At 34.7% G+C, this 26768-nt stretch overlaps 1 protein-coding gene across 1 annotated transcript in view; it reads left to right on the forward strand.

Moving 5' to 3' along the window:
• The window catches only part of GALNT17 (polypeptide N-acetylgalactosaminyltransferase 17), a 168971-nt gene that overhangs the window by 111170 nt on the left and 31033 nt on the right, over positions 1-26768 (forward strand). The window contains exon 6 of the mRNA XM_072415930.1: positions 17736-17853. Coding sequence (XP_072272031.1) covers positions 17736-17853 — 118 coding nt within the window. The remainder of the gene's footprint in view (positions 1-17735; positions 17854-26768) is intronic.

Raw genomic sequence — 26768 nt, forward strand, 5'->3', positions numbered from 1 at the left:
CGCATTAACATGCCAGCTTTCTTTTCCATGTAATTGAATTAGGATAAATTAAATGAAGAGGCTTCTAATGTCTAAGTTAAGTGCCACTTCTAAGGTTGTGTGTAAGCTTCGTAAAGAGGTTTACCATGCATTCATTAGTATTAATGTATAAATCTAATTTTTCAGTAATGAGCCTAACTGAGAAAACAATATGGTAAATATTCAGATATATGTGAGATACTGTAATTATTATTTTAGGCAATTTTCCTAATATATGATACAAACATCTGACTTTAAAAAGAATGAGTAATGTCCTTTCTGGAACTTCATTAACAATTCAGTTTTAACTAAAAGTGCTATATCAATCCCTTAATAGTATTGTACTGGTGAGGACAGTCTCCGAAAAAAATTGGTCTGTCCAGTAGAAGTTCTGCATCCCAAGTGCATTGTGAGATGTCATTCAGAATGAATAACATGGTGTGCCCATGGATATATTATGCACTACCATTTATGTTGCACTTTTTAAACATTTGCTTAGTGACTAATCTATTACACAACATAGGTACATAAACAAAATCTGTCCCTAAAAAACATTTGAAACAATAGAAGCAACATATCAACAACCGCAGACAGGAAGTTTTCATGTTATATTTCAAAAGCAATAGCACACATACAGCTCCAGATATATTAACACCTCAGAAAAGTGTCATATGCAGTTCCACAAGATAAACAATTTGTCTCTACAGTAAGGGAAATTGTCTAACAATATATGATTTTCTGAAAGATAGCTAACCAATCATACTTCTAAAAATACACAGTAAATGTATATATGTTTTATACTAGAGCTTTGGTATCCTAGTCTAAAAGTATGATATGATATTGCCTTTTTCTCCGATAACATGATAAACAGCTATGCTGAGTTTTATTTTATACTTTAGAGCATGATGTGGACATACTTCAGGAGCGACTTGATAATTATAAGAACACTAGATGGACAAATCTCTGATTAACCAATTAGCATACATATATTTATACACATTAGGCATAGATTTGCATATCCTCTTAGCTGTTTTATGTAAGAAATGTGTAAAGAACCAATGCAAATCTTCAATTAATATATTTTTTAAAATCATTAGGGGCTAAGGCTGCATACATTTTAGTGCTAACTATTGCTATAGTTCTTTTGTGTCCTGATTCACTTTGACTAAAGTTAAAGCGAAAGAAAATGCAAACAATAAATGCTCACAACCCCTGGTCAGGAACAATAAAATCTTAAGAGTCTGTGATGAAGGAATTAATACTCTAGTAAGTAAACACAATACACTTAGATATGCAGTGGATAAGTAATTATATCAAAATATGTTATTGACAAGTCTATCAATATCCAAGAACAAATTTGCAGTGCAATGATGAATTCAATGTGCTTGTGAAATTTTTGGATCATTTAATGCAAGTTTTGTTTAGGCTCTGGTGTCTGAATCTTCCAGTTCCATGTAGAAATAATATATTTGTAATGTTCATGTATTGTGTTTTTGGCATGTTAATGTAAATAGACTTCTGAATATCTAATCTAATTTGCAGGCCAACAATGCATTGCATGCAAAAATTAAGATTCACATAAAAGAACTGTGATCTGCAATATTTGAACAACTTCAAGGTATATGCCAATCAAAAAACAAAGTAGGTGGCATACGGGCTTCACAGGAGTTTGCCTTTCACAAGACTGAGTGATAAAAAATTAACATGCACACAATTTATTTTGTGAAGATTCTCAGCTTCCGACCATATGTTTTCAAAGGCTTTCTTTGCTGGAAAATGGGTAGTACATTAAACTCCCGCTACTTCAGAAAGAATCTTTCTGGAAAAACTAGTGCAGGACAGATATGCCCAAACATTCCCACTACAATTGAAACTTCTGGGCGCACAGCTTATTATCTTATTGGAGTTGATTTACTAAAGGAATTTAGCCTGTTCCTTTGCAAATTAAATTTCTGCATCCTGCAAGGGATAATTCAGTTAACTTTAGGATTGGTGTTAAACCCTGCTGACGTAAGCCATCCAATCACATGCAAACAAAAATGTCATTTTTCTTTATTTCCCTTATTTGGTATTCTTTGCTATGTGAATTTTTGACATATTCACTGAACTACATATATTATCACTTTTTATAAATAGCTTAAACCCCTTTAGTAGATTAAACCCCAATGTCATCCTATGCATACCTAGTCCAAAGTATGTTATTTCCTGTGGAAATATTCAGGGATGGCTTATACTATTTGACCTAGAAAAGATCAATGTCCTGTCACAATTTTTTCTTTGGTTTGATATCATGCTACCTTTTAAATGAAAGTACCATGGGGGCAAGTTTGTCAGTTTAATGGTTTAATGTAAAAATGTACTCGTTGAATGGTGTTGTTTAGAAAGAATTATTAATATTTTATTAATAATATTATATACTTCTTTAAAGTAACAAATGTTAACAACAAAACCTGATATCTCAGATATATTTTGCAGGCCTTTTGAAATAAAATTGAAAATTGTTTAGGTTAAAAAAGTGACAGTGAGGATATAATGCTTCTAATGAAATATGAGCTTTAACACTTCATAAACTACTGAGGGAAATCTAATGTGTCCTAAACAGAATTCAGCTCTCTGTGATTATAGTTTGAAATATGTGTGAGTTGAAACCTATTGGTAAACAGTAAAGTCTAGAATAATGTACAAATGTAAGTAAAGTAAAAATAAATTATTAAAAGTAAAGTTTATAGCACTTTTCATATTATTATTACTTTTTGCACAGTTTTATTGAAAAAAAGTCACACATTCCAGCTGCTCAAGAAGAGTGTAATGCCTAAGGAAAATTTGGTTTTTACAGCAAAGGGAAAAGCAATGTGTAAAAACCGTTTCTGTGACAAGTGCCAATATATAAGCTACAATATGTGCAGGGTTAATATGAAAAGAGTATAGATATGTTAAACTGTTAGAAATTATGTGGACTTAAGCACAAATTTAAATATGTACAATACAATAATTTTCAGTCCCAATAAGTAATTCAAGTCAGTTTATTCCAAGTTTCTTAATATTGACAAATGCCATGACATCCTTTTTTAGAATTAGGTAGCATAAAAGTATGGCTAAATGCATTTAATAGTTTGGTTTAAAATTCAAGTGGTCTTAAAATGATTGATTTTGTGGTATAATTGTGGTATATTTGCATAAAAGAAAAAACGTATTAAAACTATTTAACCTGCTTGTTCAATACAGAAATAGCAATATAGGTAAACAAGGGTATGTAAATATAGGTAAAAATTAGATTAATTTATTCCCTGTTCCTGACAATATTTTAAAGGTTTTTCTGATAACTTTACATACAATATACATGTAGATTGTTTGCTCTTAACAATTCAGGATGTACTGTCCATCATTTAAATATTAGTAATTACATATGTGTACACATGTACAATCATCCATGTATTAAATAATCTAACTGAAATGAGAGAAACACATTACTTGGAAATGACCTTAAAGGTCTAGAAAAGTAGGTTAATATACCCATAGATATGAGGTGACAATTTGACTGATTACAGCTTTTACTGGAATTACTCAAGCCTGGACAATTGTAATGGAGCCTATTATCAGAAAAAAAATGTTCTGGGGTCTGGGGTCCTCAATGATTGGTTAGAACCCTAAGGTCCAGTATAATTGGTGCTGTTATTCACTTTTAATAAATTCAGCAAAATCACTTAGGTTTCTTACACTGCAACTAATTTGATGCAGATAGTTGACACCCTTCCCAACAGCCCCAATGGGGGACACTGCTTTCATCATGAAATGACTAATAGCATATATTATTATGATGAACACAGCTATAAATCAGGTATAATTTTTACCTACTTTATATGCTGTCAGGGTCATTCTACCATTAGTCATTTCTACTTCACCATTTATGAATTATTGTAATATTTAATTTTGTAAAAATTTGTTTTGTTTTTACTTTAATAATTCTGATCCATTCTGCAATCTACACCTTTTTAGCCATACAACAAAAACCAGTCCAATGTGAACGGTGGTTGTTTTCTCTCTTACTTTAGATTAAATATTCAAATAACTGCAGTAGACAAGAGCATTTCCCTTATGTAAAGAGCAATTAAAGTTCTGTAGGTGTGGAGACACTGGAATCTAAAGCAGAGAGAAATACACTGAGGAAATTTTATACTAGCAAAACAAATTGCTAGGAACATTTATTATGTTTTTGTGATGAAATGATTGGATAAGCAATAATTTATTTAACATATTGGCTGTAAAATACATTATTGTTTCAGAATAATTTAGCATATTGACCTCATATACTTGTGGCTTAGCCAAGGTTTGCCTTCATTTTTTGGCAACATCTGGTCCAATCTGCATTGGAAAAAGGCTTTCTGCCTATAAAGGTAATTTTCTTTTTAATGAAATAGACACTTTAAAAACCATGGGGAGAAGCAAAGTGACAGTATGTGATTTTTAGGGCAAAATATATTTTATTAACCCATTATTTATAGTTATTTACCTATAAGTAGAGTGCTTTTGATAGAAAGGCATATAATTCCACCTTAACATGTATAACTTTTTAAACTTTTAAAATATATAACTATAAGTTTTATTTTAGACCAGATTTTAAACTAACATTATTTTTTTGGTCTGAAGGATATACATCAGTGTTTTTATTCTTTTTATTTTAACTGAATATAATGATAGAAAAAATACAGCAATGATATAATAGTACTGAACAGAAAGCATAATCCATGTACAATATGTTGTAACACTTAAGTGTAAAAAAAAGAACAGTTGCTTTTACAAGTCTTAAAAATGGAAGTAAAAACATTACAAGATTGTTTTATTATTATTATTATTATTATTTTGGTTTGTTATCACGATTTTATCGGACAGCCTAGATTTTTTTGGGGGGGTTTTGAATTTTTGGGTGACTGGACCATATCATACTCATCGGGATCCATTTATAAAATTTTAAAGCCTTGAATCTGAATTTACCTGCAACATTACCTGGTGGAGAATCATTAACTAGTATTGAATCGCATGGACCTTGAAGGTTCTCCACCAGATAACGTTTCAGTGAATGTTGGATTCATTGCTTTATGAATGGCTTTTATTAGGTCTATTTATAAAGGTCTAATAATTATCTCTTCTATACCTCCCGGTCATTCTAGATAATGTGTAAGCTATATTGTGTATTCAATGATGACCAAAAGGCTAGTTTGTTGACACATTAAACATTAATTATGCAGCATTAAATAAACATCTTTTCTGTACACCATGTATTTCAAAATAAAACATGTTAAAGCCTCATTGTTGGTTTCTACCAAGGTAATATGTGACATTTATCCTAATTATTTTCTACCAAACAATACCTTCCAATCTGTTTCCTTTTTAATTGTATCTTTAATCTTGATCTCCTTTTCTAGGACTGACTTTGCTTATAAAAAATTTACATCCCACTTTTGAAGTAGCATTGCCTCAAAAAGTTAGCTTTTTTTTACCTTCCTCCAACGTTTTTTACATTGATACCTTGAGCCAGTGGATGCCCTGTCCACCACTATAGCATTTGCACCTCCAGACTCAAAAGTAGTATATGAGTCATCTTCAAAGAAGATATTTGTTGAAAATATTGCTGTTATATTATTTTTTCTGTGTGGATACACCTGACAGTAGTGTAAATTTTGCTTGAAACTATTTAGTAAATATCCTGGGTCCCTTTAAATATTCAGGAGAAGCAATACATTTGTGCCAGCAAATACTTTTGACCTGTTGGTTAGGATTCACCTAATCAACAGGCCAGCACACCAGCTCACCACAATGCATGTTAAGAACTGGATGGACTCCTCTGATCATACAGCTGTTTAGGCAGACTAGTGTTGTCTATTATTGTGGTTGATTTAACCTTGATTTCATATTAGCTGACTGCATTAGATGTGTTTTTAGCCATTCATTATTAAATTTTAGCAAATCTAAAGCTGCATACACACCTGCAATTTTTCTCGTTGGAAAGGATCTTTCACGATCCTTTCCAACGAGAAAAGACTGCACGATGCATGAACGATGCTGTACATACAGCACCGTTCATGCTCTATGGAGAGGGGAGGGGGAGAGCGACGGAGCGGCACCCTGCTGCGCGCTCTCCCCTTCCCTTTCATTAGGATCGGTCGTCGTCCATCGTCCATGGATCCGCCAGGACGGTCGTCGGACGATGGACGACGACCGACTGTACACACGGCAGATTTTCGCCCGATAATTATCCGATACCGATTATCGGGCGAGAAAAATTTGCCGTGTGTACGCAGCTTAAAACAATCCCATATCTTTATCTGCAATCATTTGTGTTTAAAATATAGAATAGCATAATGAATGAAATATTGTTCCAGCATTTTCCAAGAACCCTAAAAAGTAAATTAAACTGCATATACAACAAAAAAGGCAAAAGGTATAAAATGTTCTCCATTCACATTAAAGTGATTTCCTCTTCAATGAACTCTATTTTGCCTCTAAGTGTTTGTCTGAGGCTGAAAGCACTTCCCAAAGGATCTCTGATGCTTAGCTATTTGAACACTGTTCCGGAAACCTGAAGCACTGTTCATTTTTTGTGTGCAGTGCCTTCACAATAAAATGTGTTGGAATATCCCACTAAGCAAAGCAAAATCTTCATTTTGCACTTTATTTTACATGCAGCAACACACCCCATGTTTATATTACCAAATTGATTTTACAATTAACAATCAGTTACCATAATCCCAAGCATTTTGCATCATTTTTAAAAAGCTGTACATAAAATGTTAAAATTTTATAAACATTTAAGTACAGTGTAAATGCATTATTTTTGGATTGTGGTGGTTTGCTATGGTTACTATAACCAATATAGTGATTTTCATAGCAAATATGAAATCACTTATACTCTTGGCTTTCTCTATTCATATGCAAGTTGACTGGTGTATCCAGGTAACCTGATAGAGCTAGTTACATAGAATGTGAAGGGGAAGGGAACTGGAAGGGAGGGGCAGCAAGAGAAGACATGCAATGTTGAACAGACACAGTAAATAACATATTGATAAGATATTATATTGATGTAAATATTGTCATTATCACTTAATGTTTCTGACATAAGTTCCTATTTTGCTTGTAACACATTAAACATTTTACAATTTTAATAGAGACAATCATATAGGGAGAACCATACCATTGTAAAGTTAGAAACTCCAGCACATGGGTTATCCCATGTAATTGTGAAACTGAAATTTAGTTCTAACATTTTCAATGGAATACGTTGTAAATCTACAGAATTGCATAATTATGCAAAGTCAGGAAATTGTAGTTTTATGCAAGAACGTTCTAGGGAAAGTGAACAACTAATGTTTTATTATTTATTCCCTATTTAGGAGAAATGGCAGTAAATTTGCAGAAAAAAATAAAGTGAACCTTATTAAATAATAAGGTGTCTCAAATGAGCTGTAAAGTAAATTTGTTGTGTATGACTGCCAAAGAATAGCCTGCATATATAGCAAATATGAGTGCTCCATGTATATACACAATTACTATCTATGCATGCTATTTTTTTTTTCTTAGCCACATTTTTTTTTATCCACATTTTAAAAAGGACTTTAGGCAATTAAGGTATACTCTAGGACTTATCTTTTTACACAATAACCTTCTATTCTGCTATTGCTGTTCTGCCAGTATTATTACGTGACTTAAATAAATACAAAGAGCTGCAGTGACTCCTGTTTGTAGGCATTATGGATAACTTCATTAAAACTATATGATTTTTTCAGTGTATTCATTTATTTTTATGTTTTGAATACAAATTTCATCTGCATGTAACCTCAGGTAATACACTCTTGCCTAGACAAGTGTGTTGCATTCACGTCTCCCCTTCTGCCACGGACACCGCCATCTTCTTTCCTTGTTTTACTCTTCAGCTATCTTGATTGGCTGGGCCAGGATGATGTACCTCGTCATAAGTCATTCCCAGTTCAGTCCCAGCAGCCAGTTTAGGAAGATGTTCAAGCATGTAAGAATACTTACTGCAGAAGGAACATCACCTGTCCCTTTTTGCAAAAAGCCCTGTCTGATCCTACATTTTGAACCAAAGTTCCACTTTAAGCTGCATACAGTTGAATATATAATCTTTCCATTTACACCAGAATTAAATCTCAGTGTAATTTTACAATAAAATTTATGTAACTTGTTGTATAGCGTTGTAAGCAGAAAAATATTTTATGAAATTTGTGCTTTTCACTTTTGTATTTTGTTATGAGAAGATTTAAAATTAACATGCATCGAAGATATCTCTATCCACCATATGCTTCCAAGCTAATAATACACATAAAAAGTGTTATGTAAAATATACAAAATATAATAAATGTTCTGCCCTGCAATGTTTTAATGTAAGGTATTGTATGTTATGACCCAGCCAGTTAGGTGTTTCCTTTAGTGACAATTTACGTAAGTTATTTTTTATTTCTAGGAGCCAGTGTTAGACGGACAGAAGATTTGAAATATTAAACACGACTTTTAAATATTTTTCCAATCAAGCTAGCATGCTGTCTCTGCAGAGAGAATTGGATGCTCTCCTAGTGGAGAAGCTTTGGAAATTTATATCCTCCCACTTTGTTCTCAGGCTGTGCTCTTAGTCACAGGCTAGAGATGTGCTGGCTAATTTATTTGATGAACCAGTTCCAAAATCAAGGGCCAAAGTGGGATGCCAATTGATCTGGTATTACTTAGATTAATAGATTTTAAATAGAGCCTAAATGAAAGATGATATGGATGGAATACGAAGCAAATAACAGAACACAACAGAGAATGACTGAAAACAAACAATCTAATTCAGTTTAATTCATTAGTAATTTTGCAGTTACCTACAGCCGGCTTTTGATCCTTGATAACAAGACCTGTCAAGCCTTATATACTGGCAGGTGGCAGCAATTCCTTAATGTCTGGAGAATCACAAGGTGTACTTTTCTTGTGCCAAACTTGGACATCATTATGTAATTTAATGCAGTTTTTTTTAAAATAAAAGTGGTTATTGGCCATTACAGTCTCTAGAGTCTAGCTACCACAATTTTGTTTTCATAGCTTCATTATCTTACGTATTTCAGATATTAACAGTGGAGTCAATACTTAACTACACAATAGGTTAGGAAGTCTCAGGAAATAAGAAATTGTCTGATCAAACTTTGATCTGATCAGTTTTGGCCATATTTGACATTGCATAGCTAAATACCTATTCAGGTGTAGTGTCGAGTTTGTTCAGTGCCCTGAAAATTTGCCGGAATTGATCCCAATTCAGCTCAGAGAAAACAGTTGGCAGCCAATATCAGATATAGCATATGACTCAGTGAGTCCAGCCAGCATCAAAAAAAGGTATAGGATGCAATTGAGCGAATCTAAGCGGCAGGTTATGGTGGATGTAGCGTATAGCACCCCTAATTGAGACAAAAAGTAAAGAAAACTGCAGCAGCTGAATCTAATCACCAAACATTGGAGATGTGTTTTTGAAAGTCAAATAGTCTCCTATGCTACTTCAAATCCTATGCTCCAAACTTCATCATGCAATTGTAAGGTAATAAGGTGTACATGCCACATGTAAAAAGTTTATTATTCCTCTTAACACAGAATGTTTGGCCCAAAATCAAATAAATAGTGATTTAATGAGATGTTGGGTAATTCACATGGACATCAGTCACCCGCTCTACTTTTTAAAAGGAAAACAACTGGCAATGAAAAATAAATAGACACTCCAGTTTCCAACTTGCTTTTTTATAGAAATTCCCCTGAATTGTACATTGATTAGAATGTTACATAGAAAGCATTCATTGTACGGTTCTTTTACCTTTGTCATTTCTAATCCTACCATGAAAATATTAGTCGTTAAGCATAATTGCTTCAATTACCTTATCTTGTTATAAATGAAAAGGAATTGTAAAGCTGAGAACGAAGGGCATCTGATGTTAACCTAGTGATAAACTGCATTGGTAATTACTTGAGGCATACTTTTAAAACTTCCAACCTTTTAAATTTCACCCATTTAATTCCATAATGAAAAAGTAATTAGGTTATTATTAAGTATGATGAGTGTATAAAATTACTTTTCCTTGACTGTTGTAAGACCAAAGGCCTGTGTTTTAAAGGATTGTAAGCAACATTCTTACAAGATTTATGATGTCCATGGTCACTGCCAAGTTAGGGGTTAAAGCACCCAAATGACTCCTCCCCCAAGGAACTTTAGAATAGTCATAAAGCAGACATGTCCCCTTTTTTGTATGTAAGCCTTGGCAGTTATTGTTTGTAGATCACCTCACTATTAGCTTTAAACAAGTATTGCTGCCTGAGATGCCTCATCAGTGATCAGTCACTTTTACAGAAATGCCACATAGCATAGATCACTGAGAGCAGGAAATACACATACAATGACCTAGATAAATAACAGCCACTGTGTGCTAGCGCAATGGTTCTTACCTTATGGTCCAACGAAAACCACACAGAGGAATATTGATTTTGTTTGCAGAGTATTTAGCACACTGTTATCCATAGTGGGCCAATGTTTACTCATAATGGACATGGCAAAATGGAAGGAAGTTTTGATAAATATTAAGCCTGTACTTTATACAATAAATCTAAATTTTCTATACTTTTCTATATAATAAATCTATACTTTTCTCCTCCTGTTTTTTTTAGCTCTGATTTCTGGGATTTCAAAGTAAGGGGCAAAGTTTAGGATTAGCAAAGTAAGAAAGAGAAACACACTGGATAGACTATACAACTATATTTTTGCAGCCATGTGGTTATATATATATATATGACTTCCAAATGTATAATTGTTCAAAATGATCCCGGTAAATGATGTCTTTTTATTTTATGATCTTGCTAATAAACAGGGACATTGTACAAATTTTCCAATTACATGAAGCTGTTCTAAAATTTCACCCATAAAAATTGCTGCATGTTTTTAATTTATCATTCAAATACTGTTGAACTGCAAGCTGCTTCAGCTGCAGTTTTGTAAAAGCAAAGACAAGTACTATGCAATTGTGATGTGTCAGTAAATCCTTGGTGTTTGCTCTAAAATGCAGTATTTTCCTGTGCTGTATTTACCTAATGAGTGAATAACATTGTCACAAAAAAGCATAAATAGTGGCTACTGTAGCTCACCCTTGGGTGTTAGCTGGGAATGTAATGGTCCCACTCCAACCCTACCTGGTGACACCCATACACCCAGTGACAACACAAGGATGGCAGTGCAACGGGCATGGCCTCGTTTTTTTGAAAGGGCTGAGACTAAAAGGGACTATTGTTCTTATTGCCCAAAATGATTGCCAGGCAGCTAGCTCATCTGCCAAACACCACCCTGTATAAGTTCAAGAAACATTGTTTAATGTGTATAATTGAGAGAAGGTAAAACTAGGAAAACAAAGAATAGTGCAAAGTCAATGAAATAAACAGAGCAAGCATACATAAATAAACAGAGCAAAAGGTATATAAACAATCAATATGTAACAAAATGTAATAGGACTCCTGAAGAATTGAACGGATCCACATCATCTCAAAGATTATGACCAAAATGCACTAGTACAAGAAAATACACATCTCACTTTAAAAAGATGGTAAATACAACAATAACGTTCCAGTGATGCGTGGATATGCTTGAATAGAACAGAGATGGAGGTGGATGCATCAGCGGGAGTACAAATGTATCTGCTATAACAAAGACCATCTACTTCCTTAAAGTTCTATATTATTCCAAGTACCAGAATAAGACTTCTAGTAAGCAGCTTTAAACAGGACCTATCACCAAAATCTTTAGTTTGCATAAAAGGGTAGACAACCCTGTCCCAGTGTGACACAAGAATAGCACAGACTGAGAACAGCGGTACTTTCAACAATTCAGCAGCCCCAAGTCCAAAGAGTTGCCACACTGCACAATGGGCAATACTGTAAGCGTTCTCATGTAGCAAAGAATAACTGACAGTCTAACATTGGCAGAATCACTTTCCCACCTCTGTAACTGGGGCAAAGATGTTTGGCTTTTAGGGGACAGTACTCTGTCCTATGTTCTCCTGGCAGATTAATCCAGAGACTTGCCAGTTACTGGGATGCTGCACTGCTTCCTGACACTTTGCATTTATTAGAATCCTTGTGAGGAACAAGTTTGCTGAACCAAAAATGCCATGGTGCCCAATACAGTGCTCAGCATTACTTGTAGGGTGTAATGATAAAACATAATAGCATATTTAAACAATTCATTGCTCAAACAATTTAGAGCCAATACAGTGGTGCGTATAGATTTAAATATATTACTTTAGTCATTTTCATCAGTAGCTTTATTTCAATGCCATGTACAAATGTAAAATATACATACAAACTATCATACCTGGTCTTTGGGAGTAATGGAACATTAGAGTATTATACAGTAAATTCAAAAGTTAAAGATGGTTTATTAATGATGGCTAAATTAAGACATTTTGTTAGTGGTTAAAAACAACAGACATTTTAAATTATTTTTTTTAAATTCATAGCAGAATGCTGCAGTGAACAATTCCAGGCCTAATATATTACAGCTGTGTGGCATTTATACCAGAAAACAAAATACATAAACTTTGCTAAATTTCAACATACTTGTGTGGGAAAACACCCCAAACATTTGTTTTAGTTCCAGGCCTCTATAACTGATATGATTTTGCCTTTTTTTAAACCCACTCTTTTTTTTGGTAGAACTCTGAATATTCTTACCCAACATTTCTCAGAAGTATTTTATCAGTGCATAATTTCCATTTTATAAAGCCTATGATAATTGCCAAAAGACAATCCAAAAAACTTTTTAGACCTTTACAGAACCATAGTAGGAACATAAATTTTGCCATATTGTGGTTGGTTTATCAAAGAAATATATCATGTTCAAATAGCAATTGAAAAGAATTCTTACTAAGCTAACACGAAGCTTTGCTGGCTTTATCCACCAAGTCATGTAGAGAAAAAATATTTTTTTCAGACTTCCTTGTCCGCGATTGATTATTTTTGGTAAAGTGAGCTATTACTACATTTACTAAGATAAGTCAATTATCCATTGTGAGGTGATTGTTCACCTCCTTTGTCCCCAACACTAGACCTAAATATATTATGGGAATTTAAATAACCATTTATATTGATGCTATAGCTTTAGGGGTACTATTACTAAATTTTTATGAAGTCCTATGTATTTGTATAGATATTTTATTAGACCCGAATGAATAGGCTGAAATTGATTGACTTGCAAACAAATGTTCAGTTCAGCTCTTTCCACATGAAAAATACCTAATTTATGTACAATTGCTTTTATAAAATGTGGCAATAAATCAACAGAAAATAACTGCAGCACTACCCCCACCCCCCTCGCGTACAGGTTTGTCTAGAACAGGGCACACCAAGTCCCCATTTCAACACCCTGAAAGTAAAGACTGTCCAAGAAAATATGTACTGAAGAATCTGTAATCTGAATTCCTTGTATCTTTAACATGATCTTTTCTCCTTTTTAACAAAGCTGGTTCAACCATGTATTCTTTAAATATGGGGGTATACTACAATCCATATTGCATAGCCTAATGTTAAAACCCCCAAAATTTCCCTTATCCTATACTCCAAAACCTGACACTCACTCTACCCTTGACAGAAATACTAACCATTTTAATTGGTTATTAAAACAAATCTGTTAGTCCACCTAATAAAGAATTGTTACAAAAACCCCTTGAAACAGCACAAAGCAATGCTGTGATGCTGGAGGTAAAAAACAAATTATTACATGCCACTAGTTGAAAAATGTAAAGAGATCTTTAGATCTTCAAGCTTTATTTTTTTTTTACTTTACTTTTACTCTTTGTTTCAGTGTAATTGGATGTTTGGAGCAAATAAGGAAGTAATAACTACTTTCATTGTTTCGCCTCATTTGGAAATGATAATTTAGCTTTCACTTAGCTCTTGGAATTCTAAAAATTTAACTGCATAAGCTTCATAAGAGAGAAATAGTTTGCAAACATACATGATCTTTTTTCATTTAAAGAAAACAAAAACACTCTTAATCTTCATCCTTCAGAAAGCATCTTGAATGTTACTGACATGATCTTGACATATGTTATTGACTGCATAGAAAAAATACCTTTGGCTCAAACACTCTTACATTGAGCAACACTAACTATCTGTGCTGGGTAAAATACAGGCTCATCCTTTTGATAAATTTAGACATAGGATTTCTGCAATGGTTCTGGCATGAAGGTTTAATACAGGGATCTCTTCACTGATGGGCAAAATAGCATTTGGGGCTTATACTAGGGGCCAGCAGGGGGCATTTACCACTTATTGCACCTTGTTCACTTGACCAACAGGCAGATCCCAGCCATGTTGATATCTTTAAATATTGTAAAGCCTATGAAACTATCTACTTTTTGGATCTACTGCACCACCCTAACCTTGCTCTCCATTCCAAGTTGTTCATTGCTCTTTTCAAACCTTAAAGCCTACATGCAATACACAAACTACTGATTTACTTATGGTTAAACTAGAAAGATTACTTTTCTTCCACAAATCTTGGAGGAAGGGAATGGTGAACACAGTCACTTTAGTTTCTAACAATTTGGGCTGCCCTCATCTGCTTACCATGCTACCTTGAAGAGCCCCCTTTGAACATGGGTATACCAAATAGTATATAACCTACCTGAAATAAGCATTTAAGCAAAAAGATCAATTTTAGGGCCGGTTGAAAGCTACAAAGGTGTAACAAACTGCAGACAAGTTTTTTAATCTTGGTGTTCACAGCTGCTATACATACTCTTGTGAAAGCTTGGTAGTCTGACCCAGTTTTAAAGTATGCTGGTAGCCATACTTCATGATGAAACTGATACTTCCCTTTGATTGAAATTTAGTTTGGGTCTTATCAGATCAGATGTGGGCCCACCCTTTTACCCTTACCTTTTCTCCACAAACTCCCCTTTTCTTTAATATATCTCTTTGACTCGATTTTTCACCCCTGTTTTCTATGACTTTTTACAGTACGTCTTTATTGTGGCTTAGTCCTCGGGCTTCCATTTATCCCTTGGGCTCTTTGGCACAACAGGCTCTTGATACAAAGATATTATTATTTGTGCCTGGTGTACTCTTGAAACAGAAGGTCTGTGTCTTCTTATTTTTATTAAAAAACAATGAAAATAATAAACAAGATTAAAGCGAAAATAACTAAAAATTTTAAAAATACACAACTTTAATCCTGCAGATCCCTTGATGGCACTGGTATTTCCCACAAACCGGTCCCACGTCGTCCTGGAATTCCTCTTTGTCTCAGCGCAGAGGAAGCTCCAGGCATAGCCATTTCTATCTTCTCTTCTGTCTTATCCTTTGGTCTTCTTTCTCTGTAGGCGCAGGATCGGGTGAAGTAGCCGCTGTGAAGGGGAAAAAAAAAAGAACCAATCTCACTGCGCATGTATGAGATCAGCATCTCTTTCCCCTTGGTAGAAAAATGCCCCTTGATCTAGTGCACCCGCAGAAGGAGCTTCCAGAGCCTCTCAGGATGCATGACATAGGTATCCTGAGAGGCTCTTTGCTCCCATAAAGTCTTGATCGCAGTGGGTGAACAACAACATTTTTACTTCGTATAGAAGGGTTGCCTACCCTTCTATGTAAAGTAAAAATGTTGAAACTAGGTACGATTTAAATAAAAAATTTTTAACATTAAAAATTCAGCACAGAAAATTTCAACTGGGATGTTATTGTCTGAAACACTACATGACTTTGTGGCATAACACCGTAATCTTACTGCATTTAAATTTAAAAAATGATGGCACGACAACTAGAAGTAATTTAAACATCAATTTGAAGCTTAGATGAATTTTGTTTAAAAGAAAAGCTATGTCAAATTTACATAAAAAAGAATAAAAAATACACACAAATTACACACAAAAATAATACACCCAAAGCTTAGATGAATTTTGTTTAAAAGGAAAGCTATGTGAAATTTACATAAACAAGAAAAGAAAATAATACACACAAATTAGTATACAAAAAACCCTTATTGGTTGTTTTTCTTAACCTTTTTGTCTAATAAAACTATACAAATTAAAGTGATTTGAAGCATTCAGAAATAAACATTTGTTTATAATTACTTGTAACTCCACTGTTTCAAGGCTAATGTTCCAACCTTATTACCTTACTAGGTGAGAGATATTCAGATATATTGCGACTTGCCTGGGCTTTAAGACAATCAAGAAAATACATGGCTGGGGATATTTCCTTTAGTATAAAGTCAGCTTAATTGACAGACAGATAAATCTGCAGCAGTGTAGATTAAATACAAGTTAACAAAGGGCAAGGCTAATATCTAGTAGAATGCAGAATCTGGCCATGAAGGTGTTTAATTTTGTAAAATTTGTAATACTGAATCAATAACAAAAAGTCTTACAGAGAAGGAGATTAATGTTTGCAAACTCTAATCACGGCATGTAGCTTCTGCTAGAATTTGATAACAGCAATGCTTGCTCTTTACACACATTTGGTCATTATCTGCTAATGGCTACTTGAAAAATGTGACAATATTGGAAGCAAGAATCTCAAACTGGGAATAACTTCAAGTTGACAAATCCGTGACAGTTTCATCATTTTTTTTTCTTAGCTGTCTTATTTTTCTGCCTGAGTAAGCCAATCTTTGATACTACTTTCAAAAAGTACTGATAATATATAAGTCCCAGCTGTGGGTTAAGCATGATAAAATAAATAAATTCTTATCTTCTTATATTTAATAATGTTCCTGTTAAGGCTTTATGTCTGCTTAGAGCAACTGCAAGCAATTTTGACTTAATTAGCTTTATTTGTGATTTTGTGGTAAATGCTGATTCCTCAGTACATGCCTTTGGTAATTTATTAAAGTTTATCTTCCTTACCTGAGCAAATTGCTACACCAAGGAATTGTTACATTTTAGAAAGGGACAATATAAGGGTGAAAGATGGCGTTTCCCTTTGAATTATTTTCTTAGAATTATTGGTGTTCCTAATATGAGAGGCCGACCTGTTTTGTTTCGGGTGGTATGACCCAAAAAAGAAAAACTTTTATAATACAAGCACATTTTTAATGCAAATAAAAATAGTTCAGACATGTACATATCAATATGCTTCCTGTAAATTATACTCCTATGTTGGCATAAGGAACAGAAACCATCCCTGCAGAAAATATTGTGGCCCATTCAATTCCTGATTGGTTTTCTCCTTTCTCATCTGCTCACAGTTACATTGTATTTTGAAAACGAGTAATATTTGACTGATAAAGTAGCAGAAGGAAGGGAGGATTGTGTAGTGATAGAACTGTCCTATTTCATACCTGGTTTCTGGAAATAATGAAAGTGGTTCCTACAGAGAACTTTCTGTTGGGTAATGATACATCATATCCCTCAGATAGTAATACCCCTTTATTACCTTCCACTAGTGCTAATGTACAGTGTAAGCAAGATGACTCATGAATAACATGTAAAATGAATATTGTAGTAATAATAGTAAAACATATCAGCATGTATCCTCAGTTTTTAGAATGTTTGCATTTAAAAAGATACAAAAGTACATATTATAACTAATTTAACTTGAAAAATATTTTGGCATTGATGCCATTAAGCTATGAGAAAACAATGTGGCATGTCTTTGTAATGTCTTTTGTTGCTTTTTGTAAATTTATGTCTTTTTTATTACCTGTTACCTAGAACACCTGCAATGATTGGCTGCTCCTTCGTTGTCAACAGACAGTTTTTTGGCGAGATTGGCTTACTAGATCCTGGGATGGATGTGTATGGAGGGGAGAACATTGAACTTGGTATAAAGGTTTGTGACATAAATGTATATTTTAATATTGTTGCATTGCATATTCTTGCAAAGGAATATCATCTAAACAAGATAATTGGTGTCTAATGGCCTGCTTCTTGTCTCTCTTCATGATCCATGCCGTGAACAGCCATTCAGCTTCCTCATGTAATGCGCCTGGGCACACAAACCACTACCGACTCCAGATATAGTGCTGGGAGCAGGAACCACATTCAAAGGGATGCAAGGGCTGCTGCCTGGCTGATCAGTAATTAGTCCAGGGCGGATCCCTCCTCCTGCAGAGACAGACAAGCTGTGAGCAGAGGAGCAGCCTTGGTTATGCTGCTTGCTACTGAGGGGTCTCCCTCTGTGGCTGGGAACCCCAGGGACACCGCAGGCTCGCAGGGCGGGTAAGTTCCTTACACCTCAGTAGGTTTTGAATTGTTCAGGATGTCAGTGCTTGCAACCACAGCCTGGATCAGCTTACTGAACAGACTGTGGAGGTACAGACACATAAAAAAGAAGGAATATGGTAGGATACGGTACTATTTAAATTACCCCTAGATATAAAAAGCATGTATACCCTACAGTGTGATTCTAACACTACTGTAAAACAAAGTTTGAAAACTGGAGTCAAGCTTTAAGGTTCAAGAGCAAGTTCATTAAAAATCTTCCCTTGCAGTAAGGATAGACCTACACTGGGAGGTTTAAATGATCATTTAGGCCTTGGGGCAAAATAAGCAATATTTGTACTTACCTGTTCCCTGCTCCCACAGACTCCACTTCTGTGCAACCAGTCCATGCAGCCTCCTTCATAAGCCTCTATGGCCTACTGTTGCAGGTACTGGAGTTTAACTTTAGTAATATGAATTTATTTTTATGATTATTAGACTGCTGTCTGCTGACCAAAGCATTTCTTTTTTCTTCTTGATGATGGGAGTTTTAGCAAAGTTTCTCCCAACTATTGACTAAATTGCTTGGTAGCTAATATAATGGAAAATGAAGTGTTCTTTAGCAAACAAAAATTACTTTTACTACAGGTTTAATAAAGTTATTTCCACATGTAAAGACAATACTTTGATTTGTACAGAAGCACCAACCAAGCATTTTACCAATATTGTTACATTTGTATTTATAAATGAAGTGTACAGTAAGTATAGATTTATTCAGGCAGCCTGGAAATAAAAATACATAATAAACATTTGGTTACAAATATTGTATATTGATATATGGTATGCAGGGCTTTCATAGTTAGCAGTCATGTTAACTTAAACTTGAACAGTTTTCTCTGTAGGGATTACGGTGAATCTGCTGTGTATAAGTAACATTTATGTCCTAGTTCTGTCAGTTTAATGTCCATCTCCGGGCACTCTTTGTTCTGCTGATTCAAGCTCTGTATGCTTAAAAAAAGCCAGACCCAAAGAAGTTTATGACAAATCTTACACACAGGCCAGAGCATCAGTTATGTTATATGACAGATAATTAATTGAGCTGTAGGCTTTAGTAATGGTGGCACAGTATATCTTGTTTAAACTGAAACTAAACCAAACTTTGTTTAGCAGATAAGCATCGATGTTTGGTCAAAAAATGTATTTACAAAAAAAAAAGGTATGCTTACTTTACTTCTCTGCCCCTCTACTATCCCTTTGGGTCCTGTGAAAGTTGGAAAACCTGGACCAGTGGATGTCAGGATACAAACACCTTGCTTATCACCAACCCCAGTCTTGAGTTATACAGCATTCCTACAAACCATCAGGAAATAGCAAAACAACCTCCTGTATTCATTACAACCGAGCCGTGTTGTTAGTAAAAACCGGCAACAATTCCTGCTGTATGAATACCTTTTGATACAAGGTCAAACAGAAGAGAAGGAAGGAGAACTGCTAGAAGTTAGGATGGACAGAAGGAGAGATAAGATGACTTCAGAACAATGCAATGGGCCTGATTTATTTTTTCTCCCCAAGTATTAAGAAAATAGATTATCATGGGTGAACCTGGTTATCCAGCAAACCTACAATGTATTTATTAAAATAATTTTCTAGTATTTGTTGATGTTTTATTTTCCTGAACCAGATTCATTTCAGGTTTGCTGGATCACCTAGTTTTACCCTTAATAGTCTAATGTCTTCAGTCTTGGGGAGCTTTGATAAATCAAGCCCAATATACCATAATTATAATCAATAAGTAAATAAGTGGTCATTGCTGTTTAGGTTCTTTTTGCAGACTAAAAACGTATATGACCCACCTATAATTTTTGCAGTTGCACATTCCCAGCTTTGCATTTGTCCCCATGCCTGCTGATTTACTGGGTCTGATTTAATAAAGCTCTTCACAACTGGAGAAGATAAACTTTAATCAGTGAGCCTGGGTGATACAGCAAACCTGTAATTGATATCTTAAAAGTAATTTGCTATTTGTTAGCATGCATTTTTAATTATGGACAATGTCTATTCCATGTTCACTGATGAAAGTATCTTCTCCAAACTTGGAAAGCTTTAATAAATTAGGCCCAATATGTCAGCTGTCATTTAACTGCTGACATGGTGAGTTATGTGTGTCTAGAATGTCAGCTGTCATTGGACAGGTCAGAAACCAAAAATGCTGGTAATGTTTGAAATAACCTAGGAGTAGCAGTCTACAATAAGCAATCTTTCCTGCCTGATCTTAACTGTCAAAAAAGGAATACCCATCAATGCCAGCTTTTCCTGATATTGATGGGACTTAAAGAGCTCCTGCGCTGCCATACAGCAGTTATGTCATTCTGGCCTGGTCCATCAAGATGGACGAAGATCATATCTACAGAGGGAAGAAGATGCAATGAAGTGTTTAGCCATGTGAACTACTTACTGTATATTATATACACAGCTAGAAATCATTTTATCGATTTAATAAAGCTCTCAAAGACTGGAGAAGATACACTTTCATCAATGGAGCTGGGTAATCCAGCAAACCTGAAAAGGATTTCTTGAAAGTCATTTGCTATTTGTTAGCAAATGTTTTCGATCCGGGGCCAAATGCATTTCAGGTTTGCTGGATCACCCAGGTTCGCCAATGAAAGTGTATCCTCTCTAGCCTCGGAGAGCTTTAATAAATCAGGCACAATGAGTTTAATTGCTTCTGGAAATAATAAATCATGGTAAACAAACATTAATATTTGAAAAGAAACCAACTAATTTGATCAAATTATGTTGCCATGTATCAGTTCTCAGAATTGTGAGGAACTGAAAATATGGTATGCATTTAAATCAAGCTTTTTTTAAGGTTTGTCACTGGTATGCTGTTTCAGATGGTGACCCCTGTTTTTATCTACAACAACAACAACTATAAGTTGCCAGCCACCCACTAGAAGAAAAACAAAAACTAGGCTAACACTGACTTCAGCAAGTGATAACTTTAAAGATTACAGAAGCAATATATTGCAGATTATGCCATGTTTCTCTGTACTTACACACCATAGGGAATCTTCAATGCTTTTAAACACCTTAAATACACGAAGAATGATAATAAAAATCAGCCTGTTTTGTGATGTGTATGCTCTTCTTTTTCTTCACATCTCGTATTTTTCTGTCACTTTGCTTTCAACAGTAAAGATTGCACAAAAGACTTGACATGAACTCTTCTTCTAGTTCATTCACCATGACAATTTCTTTGTTACATTGGATCTGACCCTTGATAAGTCAGTGCTTGATGTCAAATTGGATGTCAAAGCAAGCAAATAGTTCAAATGTGTATAGCTACTTTTGCTTTAAAAGCGATTTTGCTGGAACATAACATAAAAGGCACAATTTACATTTCACAAAGTGCCCAAGAGTTTCTATAATATACCATAAGCTTTTTTTACCCATATACAGAATGTGTACAATTATATACAATACTGCAAAGATATAAAATCAGTAATATTGTTATATATGAAATCTGAATAACCACTGTAATATTTTATTTTACATATATCTGTCACACTCACCTGTTCCTCACTAAAACACAGGCATCTCTCTCCTGTGCATGCGGGAAGTTTTGTAGCTGGGCGTGCCTCTGTTTCCAAGCTTTATCAACTCCGTCCATGCCGCTGGCCAATCAGAAACTAGTCTCTTGACCAGCACTGGCTATTTAGTTAGCTCTCAGACTGCACTCAGTGTTCGTGCAATGTATCTTAAGCCCCTAGTTCTGTAAGCTCGTTCTTGTTCACCTGTGCCTTAATTCAGTGTTTCCTCTAGCCAGCTGCTGCATTAACCCCTTGTTGTCTAGTCTGTTGGTTCCCAGTCAACTTCCCTGTGCTGTTCCAGTGTTCCTGTCAGTCTGGGGATATCCCTGAGTCACCTGTTGCTTCCAGTGTCTCCTGTGTTCCGTGTGCCGGCAGTGGCCCCTGTGTCCCTAGTGTCTGTCTCCTGGATATGTTATGTCAGTTCTGGCTTAAACAGATCCCGGCTTGAAAGCATTTTTGATTGCATTTATAGTATTAAAAATTGAAATGTTTTTACACTTTATGTGGAATCCTCCTCTTCTTATCCCTACACCAATAACCTTTGGAGTACCACAAGTGAGACATAATGTATAGGAATCTGAAACTTCAGTGTCTAATTACAAAGTGCAGTTTGACCTTCTTGGTACTAAGTGGAGAACTAACTTAGTGTGAGAGTGAAAGTAAAAAAGGGGAGCGCTCAAGGTGGTTTAAGCACAAGTTTTGAACTACTGAGTAATGACAATAAGTTTATGTATTACACTAGGGAAAGACTGATGTGGAAAAATGTTCACACATGCACTATGTATCTATGCATCAATAATCTTTTATTTATGGCTTCAGCAACACCAATGTACAACAGCACCAGGAGAATCATCACAAAGACAGAGAAGTTGGTGTGAATGACATTTTTCAGCTACGGCTTCATCACTACAGCATCTTCCTATATACCTACCGACAAATAACAAAATAAAATTCACCAAAAAAAAGTTTAGGGATCCTTGGTGTCTATCTACTCATGAAATTACTATGTGTAATGGTATGAAGATAAAAACAGCTCTGAACCATCTAAAGACCGTAAGAGCTGAATTCAGCAATTAGTAGACAATAACGCTAGAGAATGCAAGCCAAAATATGTAATGCTGATAAAAAGGAGGCGAGTTCTTGCTGAAGAATGTTAGTGGTGTTAGGTATGATTACCAGATGATTACCCTTTCACAAGAGAGTACAATTTAAAGAGTGTTGTACTCAAAACGTGATTCTTCATACCCCCAGTCATCCAGAGTAATCTACACACACAGCCCTAGGCAAGAAAAGCAACAAAAGCAGTTCTGGTACTACAGTCTCATACAAAATTCCATCTATTAACATTTGTTCACTTGAACACTGATTTATTAAATCCTTCGAAAACTGGAGAAGATAAACTATCACGGAAGAACCTGGGTGATCCAGCACCCTTCCACCCAAACACTCAACAGAAATATTTATGTTACCAGGAAGATTTTCTTTTCATCCACTTCTGTAGCGAACTCATATTCTCATTTTTTCTAAAATATAATTTGGATGCAGATGACCCCTAAATTTGCCTGTCCTGACCTGACTTGAACCTGTCTTTGAATATGCACTCTCCTTCATTCCCCATATCCAGAACATCTCAAGGTCATGCCAGTTGCAACTGTGCACCATCTTCAAAATACACCCCTTCCTCCTCTCAGAAGATCCAGGGACACAACCAAACGCTTTATGGCCTAATACATAATTGTACACCTCACCACCTTTGCTTTACCAAGTACATACTAATAACCTCTTCACTTATTACCTTTTCCCACTAATACCTACTACAGTTCTCTAGGGCTGCCCCACGTACAATAATTTCCTTTTCCTCAATATTAGAACTTGTCCTTTTTTTATCACATTTAAACACATCCTCAGTATACTCCTCTTCAAACTTTACTACATCTCCTTTCTAATTTCCTTTCTCTTTTAACTTTCACATTAACCACAACTGGAATCTATCTCTGCTTGTATGCTCAACTGGGAAAAGGTACCTTCTTCTACCTTGTCACTGGGCCTGATTTATTAAAGCTTTCCAAGGCTGGAAAGAAGACATTTCGTTAGTGAAGCTGGGTGACCCAACGAACCTATCATGGATTCCTTCAAAGTCTATTTCCTAGCAAGTGTTTTGAATCCTGGACCAGATCCATTCAAGGTTTGCTGGATCACCCAGCTTCACTGATGAAAGTATATCCTCTCCAGCCTTAAAGAGCTTTAATAAATCAGGCCCATAATGTGTACTTGTTATGTATGTAGGTTTCTAATCTGCAGTCTTTTGTAATATGTGGCCCTTGATAAATAAAAAAATAATAATGAGTACATCACATAAAGTGCACTTAAAAGCTTGTGCAGTTTGCTCAGATGCTGTCCTTTGTCATACCATATACTTTAGTTCTCATTATACAGGCATTTCTCACCTGCTACCCAAATTCTGTCTACTGCAACTATTTCATTTTCAGAATTGCTATATTTCACAAGGCATTATGACTGTATTTTAGAAGTTATTAGGGAAGAACACAGACTGTACTAACTAATATACAGATATATAGATTGATGCACTACTGTATTAACATTTTTGTATTTACTTTTGTAATTTAATACTTATATTCTTTATATTTAGAACACTAACTAATTGTTAGTTAATTGTGTTTAGATATTCTTAGCAGAAACTTATCACTTAACTTATAATTTAGCAGAAACTTATCACTGTAAGGTCAATTGAAAAGATGTTAATTGCCTAAAAATTGTAAGTTCTAAACTGATTTTTTGCCAGATTATTTCCCTTGATCTTGTCTAGAAGATTTTAAAATCAATGAAGACATTATTACATCTTTGATTTTGGAATTTTCAATTAATAAAGGTATTATTACATCCTTGTCCTTGGGATTTCTCCTAAAGCCTTAGTAATTACCACACACATCTTAACTAATTGTTTTACAAGTATTGCTTACAATCATTTCTTTGGCACATGACTGTGCAACACTATTGAGCTGAATTTACCAAAAGCAAATTTTTACTTATACCCTGGTACCCAGAAAACGTGACTTTCCTTTTAAACATATGTGAATTTCTACAGTGAAAAATCGAAAGAAGCAATAATGACTTGGAAAATGCAGTAACTGATAGTATGGATTAATGTTTCTTGCCCTAACTGATAGTATACATAAATGCTTATTGCCACTTTCTAATCAGCACAGTGGATAAAAAGCACAGGAAAGTAACCCTAGCACTCCTAAAAAGGCTACATAGTTTACTTACATAAAAACATTTTTAAAAGGCTTTTGGATTTAAAGTTTCCTTTTTTTGTACCATCTGTTAGCTCTATCTTTGTGGTTTAATCAGATGTTAAGAGCAGTGCCTTACTTTGCTACCTAAATATCCAGATCCTGGATATTTACATCCAAAATTTGCTGCTTAAATATTTATTTCCTAGGGTTATTGTTATGATAGAATGAGTCGACCAAAACACATAAGCACATTGGTCTAATTTCAACACTATCTGTATATTTTCATGATTATAAAATTACCCAGGATGAAATCAATTTGCTCAAAGTTTCCATTCATATCCTGTTTTATTCATCCTCATAACATCATATTACCAAGCTATGGCTTTTGGGCATGTTCATTGAGGCAAAACAACATTTTTATTTCTTAGTCTTCTTTTTCCCTTTTCATATTTATTCATTATATTTATTATTAGCAGGGAAAAAAACAACTACTAAATGTTTTGCTAGGCTGTAGGAAATTTATGACTTGGATCAGAAACCATCACAGAGATGGCAAAAGCACAAACAGCGAGACAACGTTTTTATAAATCAAAGATGTTTGTTGTGCCCTGGGATATAGAATTGCTTTATATAAGTGATATTATAATACATTAATCTGTTACTTTCTTATTACCTTTAACATTTTTTTTGGATAATTAAATGTCACATTCTGGTAAAGATAACATATCAAATTTAATGGTTGCCACAGTTAAATATTTAAGACTCCAGCATGAAACAAGACATAAGCAATTTCCTAATTATTATAAAATTGTTAAATGAATGCACAATGTATAATTAACACATTTACACTGTGAATCTATGCATAGTACCTAGTCAACAAGACATATTGGATCTGATTTATTAAAGCTCTCCAAGGCTGGAGAGGATACACTTTCATCAGTGAACCTGAGTGATCCATCAAACCTGGAATGGATTTCTTTAAAGTCATTTGCTTTTTACAAACAAGTGTTTTGAATCCTGGACAAGATTCATTCCAGGTTTGCTGGATCACCCAGCTTCACTGATGAAAGTGTATCCTCTCCAGCCTTGGAGAGCTCTAATGAATCAGGCCTATTAAGTTTAAGTTTGTGTATACTATGGGCTCAAGATGAATCCAGTGGATTGAGATGCTGCCTCAATAATTTTTTAGTCCAGGAAAACATTTGTAAACCATAATGCATTGTATAGCCTTTGTACTATAGCCAACAGTTAGCTGGCTTTTGGTTGTGCCATTCATTCAGAGCAAGTGTAAGTGAATTGAAAGCAGACAATTTTGATACATTTAGGATTTTATGTCTCTAATTTTATATTGGAGACAGTGGTCACTTATAATTGCAGCTTTTGTGTTAGGGCTTTAAGATTAGAGTGGTCTAAACAGAGGTCAGGTTTAGGGTCAGCTACTGTCTTTTAGTTTTCTGTTAACAGATTGTGGTGAGACTATTACTCCATACCTACCTATAAATAATTAATTAGTCCCTCTCCTCCTCATGTAGACACATGGTTTCCACTGTATTGCAGTGATGCTGGAAAATGTAGGTTGGCATCTGTTGTACTTCCGGTTAAGAATGGAACTTGGTCACGATCAATTGAATTTGGGAGTGAGAGAAAATGTGATGTAGTGAGTCTACAACTTATATAGCCCATAAAACAAAATATTA

The sequence above is a fragment of the Pyxicephalus adspersus genome, chromosome 1 (genome assembly GCF_032062135.1).
Source record: "Pyxicephalus adspersus chromosome 1, UCB_Pads_2.0, whole genome shotgun sequence".
Lineage (NCBI taxonomy): Eukaryota > Metazoa > Chordata > Amphibia > Anura > Pyxicephalidae > Pyxicephalus > Pyxicephalus adspersus.